We start from the raw sequence: 9,081 nt of genomic DNA on the forward strand, positions 1-9,081 counted from the left end.
TGTCGTTTGCGGTGTTCTCCGCCAGAGGGCAACAAACCACAGCGAGTGCGAGGGCGCTCGCTTAGTGACGTTATCTTCCTGAGACGGAAGTAAAAGAATTGTAGTCGTTAGAATAGTGACATGACAAATCCAACAGCATACTGAAATACAGAAAGCAAGTCTAGTAAGCGGACAGCCGCGCCTTCACGGAGACAGGTGAGTGAATGCGACGTTCGCTCCTGGTGCGTGACGCAAGCAGACGTTTACTGGGAGGATACTGGTGTTGTGTGCTGGTATGAATGAGCCCAGTCCAATGTTGTTTACTGGCGACGAAGCTAATTAGCATGCTAACATACTCTGCTGTGTTTGTGTCCTTTGTTTTAGCTTGATTACAGTGTTGACCTGCTAGCGTCAGGACTGCTAGTGTCTGAACTTTGTGTGTGTGTGTGTGTGTGTGTGTGTGTGTGTGTGTGTGTGTGTGTGTGTGTGTGTGTCAGTGACCTGATTAATATCACCCCCCCCATGTGCTCTTCATTCTAGACTGTAGGGAACCTCCTTCAGACAGAGAGGATGGTAAGTGATGTGTCATCCCTCCATGTTCTCTGGAATAATTCCCCGCCGTCACCCAGTACGCATACTTGTGTGCAGTCCCAGTGTGACCTGCCGCACCTCCTTGTCTTCTTGCCTTTGACAGCACGGACGAGTGAAGATTAAATCCACAGCCCAGCAGGAGGAGGAGAAGAGGAAGGAGCGGGAGAAGAAACTGAAGATCTACATCGCTGCGCGAGACGCCTGCTTCTCTAAGGTCCTCTACACCAACACGTTTGGCTCCTGGTGTTGTGCATTTGCCATGCTGTCAACAAACCACACAACAAATAACCTAGATCCTCGCACGTCGCTCCTCCTCTGCTGTCCAGAACGCCGTCAGTCGGCTGCAGACACTAGAAAACCAAATCTTTTGTTGAAAAAACATAGAAAAAAAACATGATTTAAGATCGTTACACAATTACAAGTCGTCAGTCTTCACATCTTAAGCATAAACAGATAGATTACACACACACACACACACACACACACTTTTTATGACTGTGTAAAGCTCACCTGTTTTACTCTGTACTGCTTCAGACTGAGTTGTGCCTTTGTAACAATTTCAAAAGCATTTTCTCTCTCTCTCTTAACCTGCTTGTGTGTGTGTGTATTTGTGTGTTTCTCTTCATGACAGAGGAAAGAGGGGATCTGGGATGAAGAGGCCCTCCATTTGACCCAGCAGCTCCTGTCCTCCAATCCGGACTTTGCGACCCTGTGGAACTACAGAAGGGAGATCCTAATGCACCAGGAGACCGTGAAGTCAGACCCGGGATTTCTACCTTTTGTGGCATAAGAACCTTTAATAATCAACTTATTTGAGATGTGAGTTTTTTGCTTTTCCATATCTGCCTCAGGGATGAAAAGGAAGTGCAGAAGATTTACGAGGCGGAGCTCTCCTTCCTGGAGTCTTGCTTGAAGGTGAATCCAAAGTCCTACGGCAGCTGGCACCATCGAAGTTGGGTGGCGGCACGCCTTCCTCAGCCCAACTGGGCCCAGGAGTTGACCCTGTGTGATCGCTGCCTCAGCATGGATGACCGCAACTGTGAGTGACGGAACAGCCAAGTGGAGCAGTTGTGTTAATTCTGCTGTGAGCTCTTGTGTCCTCCTCTCTCCACCAGTTCATTGCTGGGATTACCGCCGGATGGTTGTGAAGATGTCCGGGGTGCCCGTGGATCGAGAGCTGGAGTTCACCCATCGTCTTATCGGCTCCAACTTTTCCAACTACTCCAGCTGGCATTACCGCAGCACCCTACTGCCACTGCTCCACCCGGAGTCTCCTGAACCCCCATCACCCTGCCGCGAGCCCCCTCAGTCATCAGCCCCGCCTTCTCCTCAAACCCACTCCCATCGCGTCTGCGAGGAGCAGCTCCTCAAAGGTGAAATCAGAGCAGGTCACCTAGTCTGCAATACCCAGGAGTAACAGACAGGGGGCAGCATGAGTCTGAGCAAGTGCTGCTGATGTCTCATGTGTTATTTTGCTCCTAGAATACGAGCTGGTTCAGAACGCCTTCTTCACCGACCCCAACGACCAGAGTGCTTGGTTCTACTACCGTTGGTTACTAGGCAGAGGTTTGTACCTGGATGCTCATACACAGCAGCTCTGCTATGATGCCTCCATAGTTCCTGTCACGCAACATAGTGTCTGTCCAACAGCGGAACGCGAGGAGATGATCAGCTGCGTGTATGTCAGTCGTGACGAGGAGCGAGTGGCTGTCGCCTTCTCCCGGCCTGTCAACGTGCGTATCTTCCCCTCTGCATCTGAGGAATGTTGCTTTATTATTATATATAGTTTGGTTTCTTCCTGCAAACCTCTGCTCCGTGTCCTCTCTCTTTGTCAGGCGCAGTCGGTGGGCCTGCTGCTGGTGCTGGATGGTCAGCCCCAGAGAGTGGAGTGGAGGAGCGTCCATCCACGCTTTAAACACAGTCCTGTCTGGGTATCCTTTCCCTTAGCAGAGACGCAGGGCTGCCTGTGAGCCACTGGTTGAACAGGATATTAGTTCTGCTCTCATCATGCCTCTCATGCCACGGGCTGATTAGATGCTACGGTATGTGCATGTTGAGAAAGAGACAGGGTTCCACCTGGAAACTTGGATCAGCGTAATGGTTTGGAATGCTGAATGCACAAACCCAGAACTGTCGGGGAGGGAAGCAGGTGTAAGAGAGAAACTTGATACATTTGCTGGAGAATCGTGGTTCATCTCTGCTTTGTTCTGAATTCACAGGCTAAACTTCACATTTTATTTTATTTCAAGTACAGTAGTGGATGGTCATTGTCGGCTTTATGTGGTTGGTCCGGGTCGCGGGGGCAGCAGCCTCGGCAAGGAAGCCCAGACTGCCCTCTCCCCAGCCACTTCCAGCAGCTCTTCTTGGGGAATCCCGAGGCATTCCCATGCCAGCCGAGAGATATAATCCCTCCAGCGTGTCCTGGGTCGGCCTGAGGCCTCCTCCCAGTTGGGCATGCCTGGAACACCTCCCGAGGGAGGCGTCCTCACCAGATCCCCGAACCACCTCAACTGACTCCTCTCAACATGGAGGAGCAGCGGCTCGACTGAGTCCCTCCCGAATGACTGACCTTCTCACCCTGTCTCTAAGGGAGAGCCCAGCCACCCTGAGGAGGAAACTCATTTCGGCCGCTTGTATTCAATGTAATATCAAGTGTGAACAATTAGGCTTCAGGCTGCTCCGGCTGCTGTGTTTCCATATTAACTTTTACTGTCTTCTCCGGCACAGATCAGCTTGCCAGGGATGCTTGTATGTGGTCGTCCATCAGTAGAAAGTGTTGTGGTCACTGCAAAAATCCAACTTTTCAAATAGGAGTTAGTAGAAGTTAGAAACACTCAACAATCAGCGTCTAAATCAGATAAAAGGGCCTGTTTTTAACATCCATCCCAGCAGCCTTCAGGCGAGAGGTGGGGTTCCCCCTGGACAGGTCACCAGTCCATGGCAGGGCCAACACATAGAGACAGACAACCATTGGCTCTCCCAGCCACGCCTACGGTCAATTTAGAGTCTGGATTAACCTGGTCCCTCTTGATGTCTTTGGACTGTGGAGGAAGCTGGAGTACCAGAGAGAACCCAGCAGGAACAGGGAGAACATGGAGACTCACACAGAAAGACCCACGAACCCACAACCTTCTTGCTGGGGGGCCACAGTGCTGACCACTGCTCCACCGTGCCGCCCGTGTTTTTAACATAATATAATATAATGTAGTCAAGACATTTTGAAAGTCAGTTTTTGTTGATGCACTAACAGATTATTTTATTTATGAACATTAAACAGCTAAAAGTGATGGCAGCTGAAAGAATAAAGTTAAAAATGACTTTTACTGTGAACAGTGAATCATGCAGAGGTGCTGATTCCCAGAAACAAATGGAGCTGGAAATTAGTTCCCTTTAATCTTTACGTGACAAGATGCTCAGTCAATGTGTGTCATTTTGTCACAAATTTGTATTTCTAACCGTATAATTTTTTTTTTTAATCAAAGCTCAACAGTATCCTATTTTAGTTTAGTCTGTTGTGTTGCCTACCAGTACAGGAGCCACTGGTTCGGCTCTCGGCTCCGTCAAGCATCCGCGGGGACACAGTTGGCCGTGTCTGTGCTTGAGGAGTCGGATGAGTGTACGTGGCCTGGTGCTGCACTCCCCAGTCTGAGGTGGGGGGTGCAGCACTGATGCATCAATCATTGTCATTCTGTCCTCTTTGAAACTTCCTTAACTGCGGCTCGGATCTGCGATCTTCCCCCTGGAACCATCAGCGACATCACAAATGAGCACAACCTGACCGTGCACTGGTCTGAGAAACACACCCATAGAGACTGCGCTCTGTACACAGGTGATGCATGCCGTCCTCGTCGGGCCTGAATCACACACGCGCATCTTTTTAAGCTCCAACCCTCTGTTCACTCCCGCAGGTCGAACTGAGAGCTGGTGTCGGGACTCTGCTACTGACCAGGAACTTTTCAGGTACTGGTGGAACTCAACAGCAGTAACGGTGTCTACTTTTGAAAGGACAGGAACATTGTTTGGTCTGTCCCTGCAGGTGTGAACTGTCCGTGGAGAAAACCTCGGTGCTGCAGTCTGAGCTGCAGTCCTGTAATCAACTCCAAGAAATGGAGCCGCTTAATAAGTGTGAGTGCCTTTAAATTCGTTGCAGCCGCGTGTGTCCTTGTGTTCCACAACCCCCCCTGCATGTAAACAGACCAGAGGCCAGTTGGGCGCTGCTGCTGGTGATAATGAATTCACATCACCACTGAACCGCTCCTGTTACCTTGGCAGGGTGCTTGCTGACCATTATTCTGCTGATGAGGGCACTGGACCCCCTGGGGTATGAAAAAGAGACGCTTGCTCATTTCCAAACGCTCAAAGTGAGTAGGAACAGTCCACAGTCCTTTACGCCGACTCAAAACACTCAGTGTATTTTAGCCTGAACACTAATTGTCCCCCTCAGGAAGTGGACTCCATGCGCTCGGCCTATTACAGCGACCTGTGCAGCAAGTTCATGATCGAAAACACCATTTTGAAAATGGAGTACGCGGAGGTCCGCGTCTTCAGTATTTCTGACAAGGTTTGCTTCCGATGATGACACCAAATCCTGTTTAGCTGCTGTCATGTCGGGATGTTCTGAAAACGTACTTGTTCTCCAACAGAACCTGACCACTCTATGCCACCTGGACCAGCTGTTATTGATTACCCACATCAACCTGTCCCGTAACCAGCTGCAGCGCATCCCTCCCCAGTTCGCCATGTTGCAGTGTCTGGAGGTGCTCAGAGATGATTTCAAACTCCACTGTTCATCCCTTCTGTGCTTCTCATTCTATTTTTGCAACAACTTTTACAACTTACAGGTTCCTCTGTTGTTCCTCGCACTTGCAGGTCCTGGAGGCTGATAACAACCAGATAGAAAAACTGGAAGGAGTGTTTCAACTGCCCAAACTGGAGGAAGTTCTCTTGAAAAATAACAGTATCCTTTGACCTACGTGAACAAACGTTGGCAAACAGATTTGTGCCCCTGTAACTGCAGCTCGCTGTTCATGTCTGCAAGAACCGTTTCTCTGAATCTTCCGGAACGCAACACGATTTTTATAAGGTCTCAGGCTGAGCTGTTCACTTCCTGTGGCAGCCATAATGGATGTTACAAAATGATTTTTTCTTGCGATGACATTTTCTTAATATTTGTTTTGTTATTTTGCAATATGGCTATACTAATTGTTCAGCAACTAATTTTTGCTCCCTTTAATTTGCTGGGAACATCTACTGTCTTGCATGGTAGCAGTGTCATGGGGTTCTCCTCTGACGGCACACCAGTGATTCCAGAGAAGTGTGAATCAGCCCTGAGTGTGCACGCCTCAGAGCTGCCAAACAGCCGAGTGTGAGAGGCTGATGGTGTGAGGAGTGTCATGTAAAAGAGCTTCTATAAACAAGGGTGGTGTTTACAGTGTTAGGAAATTGCAGCGGCAACAAGACACTTCATCTCTGCATTAATCATTAGTTTTTAGTGGGAAGAGTAAATAAAATCAGCGCTGCTATTTCACAGAGCAAACAGCTTATAAAGGGCGGAAGAGACTGAACCTCATCACGGCACACTCGCTCCCCTTCACGCCTCATTTCCTCTGATGCACGTCTGCGAGCTGCCTGGGGCGAGAGTGAAGGTGCTCCTTCTGAAGTTTACGTTTTGATCTCCATGTTTTATATTCAGAAAGATACATTCATATCCGAGCATCATATTTGACGTGTGTTAGTAATAGGACATGTCGTCCTAATGCTTCTCAGCACCTGGAGGTTTATTCGTTAACTGAAATGCCCAGAAATCTGTACGGTGGCAGATCTTCAGCCACTGGCCTCCTGCCGCAAGCTGAGGTGCCTGGATCTCCGTGGCAACCCTGTCACTCAGACTGCCAACATCGAGGCGGAGTTAGCTGAACTGCTGCCCTCCGTCACAGACCTCCTGCTCTGATCAGACGCAGGAATCACTGCCCCCGCCGTCCCGTCATTCAATTGTCCCTGGCAGTCTGGGGCGGGTTTGTTTGTGAAAGAGGGATTGGATATTTTTCCAAGCTTCTCGTGACTTTGCTTGTTCCACTTGTTTGGTAGAATTTCAATCACACTGACCCTGAGGGTCTGACAGCTTCTGAATGCTCATGTGAACATCTAACACAATCGGTGAAAAGTCTTCATTTGTGTGTGTGTGTGTGTGTGTGTGTGTGTGTGTGTGTGTGTGTGTGTGTGTATGTGTGTGTGATGACCAATGTCGCGTTTCTCCAAATGTATGAACGTTTCACAGTGCGAACACCCACCTGCATGCTGAAGCCCTGATAATGTGGTAACTGACTACATGGATTTGCGAGCAGCAGCACTGACTTATTGCTTGTCTGAGCTTTAACACCATCAGAACCGAAGATAAGCGTCGAACTCGCGATCAGAGTATCGCACCCTCATCATAAGTCTCACGTTTTCTCATATTTTTTTAAACAGTTGTGTAAAACATTTAATATATGACAGAGTACTGTTGCACAATAAGTCACAGACCCAGTAATAATAAAACATCTCAAATTGTGTCACTGCCTCTCAGAGAACTTCTTGGAAGTGTGACAGGTGTATTCAGCCCATCCCTGTGTACCAGGCGCTTTCACAGCACTGCCGGGCTGCTGAGGTTGAGGAGTGCATCACTTGACTCAGCCTGGAGTTACTTCAGCATTCGCTCATTGGTTTGGATTTTTCATGTGATGAATTCAGCCCTGGCACGTATGACGCTTGAGGGTTGTCTCCCTCTCACATGGTATTCCGAGAAACTCAACTGTCGTCTGGGAGGATCGATATTGACTTCATGGAACGACACACCTCACAGCTCAAAAGACGACAGGAAAAGCAACACTGAAATAATTTAATCACGTAAATTATAGGGATGCAGCAATCTGACTTTATCAGTCTCAGTGTGATACAGGTACCCGGGTACTCAGCCAATACCGAGAACCCACGGCTACCAGCATGTTCTTGATGAGCTCCATGCCTCATTGTTGAAGACACTGGAGCCATCACGACTCAAACATTGCTTTGCCAGCATTAAACAGAATGCAACAAATAAATAAATACATTTATTTGGTATTAAGCTACTATCACTATCTCTCCTTCCAGCATATCTTCAAGAACCATAGAACTGAATTTGATGGAGGCGATGCAGCTATTTGAATCAGTATCAGGTCGGATCCCTGGTCAGGAATTCTGATCTATTCCCTTAAGAGAAACTGAATTTGAAAAATCAGTTTGACATTAAAAATCGCCTCCGAAAAGAAATATTTTGGCAAAGACACCGCACAGAACGCTGGTCCATCACCAAGAAAAGGTCAACTGTCTTCCATGTACAAGCAATCTGGAGCCTTCAGCTGAAGCTAGAATTACCAACTGTGAGCAGAATATCTACAAATAAACGACTCCAACTCCTCTGAGGACTTGCAGATTTTCGTCCTGGTGATTTTCTTTCAAATACTCGGTCACATAGTTGACAAAGGGTCTCCTTATGAAATGTTGTGAGGCTGTGAGCCTTTCTGTCTTTATTATGTGCTGCATGTGTGAAATTACTCCTCAGAGGATATTGTACTTGGGGAAGTACTAGTACAAAAGCCACTTTTACACAAAGGTGCTTCTGCAGCAATGACAGAATGGCTCTGGTGTAGTGCCAGCCCGACGAGAGAATATTATAGCATTCCGCTGTTACACAAAAGGGACATGTAAACATGTCACATGTAACATGTAAAGTCCAACACTCTCTTTCTTTGTGGAATCAGTGTGAGACCACCTCAGCTGCCAGCACCCGACATGAGCGCACAGCCCGAGACATCTAAAGACTGCCGATTATCAGCGTTAGAGTCACACTCTGTAGTAGCAGCTGTCCTTGGTATGACTGTCTCACATGAACCCTGTCTCCTTAAAGATTCTCACAACACACACAAAAAAAACATTGGATTTGAAACCAACAAAAGTCAAAGGACAGCCTGAGGATGTGGTGAAGGATGGGATGTTAACATTATGACATTTGGAGGAGTTTTCATTTGGTTTCGCTAACAATAAAATTGCAAAACAAAACATCAGTGTGGGCATTCGCCAGCGTCAGAACCAGGCATCTTGATGTTGGGTTCGAGCGGCTGATGTCACAGCCTCTGCTCTGGAATCAGTGCACCTACAAGATAGAAGCTTGAGCTGCAAACACGGCTCGACATCGTCACAAAGCACCTCCCAACATGTTTAGCACGTATAGTGGTAGCATGCTACCATTCGCTAGTCCGGTGACCGCTTGGTAGCAGTTCACAAGCCTCCAGTCGGAATGAGACATGTCTGCCCCATCCTGATTAGCAGAGAGGATGCAAAGCAACATTGGCGGATGCCATGGCCATGACTTTTGTGGTTTATTTGGACAAACTGACCAAATGTTGACCTGAATACGGAGCTGGGTCCTTGACTGTCTACGTGTTCCACTTTCAAATAGTCCACATTGTTGAGGATATGTAATCGAAAACCACC

General features: G+C 48.0%; 1 protein-coding gene across 1 annotated transcript; it reads left to right on the forward strand.

The window, feature by feature from the left end:
* Positions 1 to 74: 74 nt before the first annotated feature.
* rabggta (Rab geranylgeranyltransferase subunit alpha) lies at positions 75 to 7,857 on the forward strand. Its single transcript, XM_086223661.1, has 17 exons — positions 75 to 195; positions 520 to 552; positions 674 to 784; positions 1,202 to 1,326; positions 1,422 to 1,609; positions 1,686 to 1,943; positions 2,053 to 2,136; positions 2,221 to 2,303; positions 2,406 to 2,499; positions 4,292 to 4,399; positions 4,479 to 4,530; positions 4,607 to 4,695; positions 4,843 to 4,931; positions 5,015 to 5,131; positions 5,214 to 5,327; positions 5,440 to 5,527; positions 6,372 to 7,857. Exons 2-17 carry the CDS (start codon positions 550 to 552, stop codon positions 6,518 to 6,520), a joined length of 1,752 nt encoding a protein of 583 aa, XP_086079787.1. The 5' UTR covers positions 75 to 195; positions 520 to 549; the 3' UTR covers positions 6,521 to 7,857.
* Positions 7,858 to 9,081: the final 1,224 nt, after the last annotated feature.

The sequence above is a fragment of the Aulostomus chinensis genome, chromosome 14 (genome assembly GCF_037954235.1).
Source record: "Aulostomus chinensis isolate RoL2024-O1b breed Wild chromosome 14, RoL_Achi_v1.0, whole genome shotgun sequence".
NCBI lineage: Eukaryota > Metazoa > Chordata > Actinopteri > Syngnathiformes > Aulostomidae > Aulostomus > Aulostomus chinensis.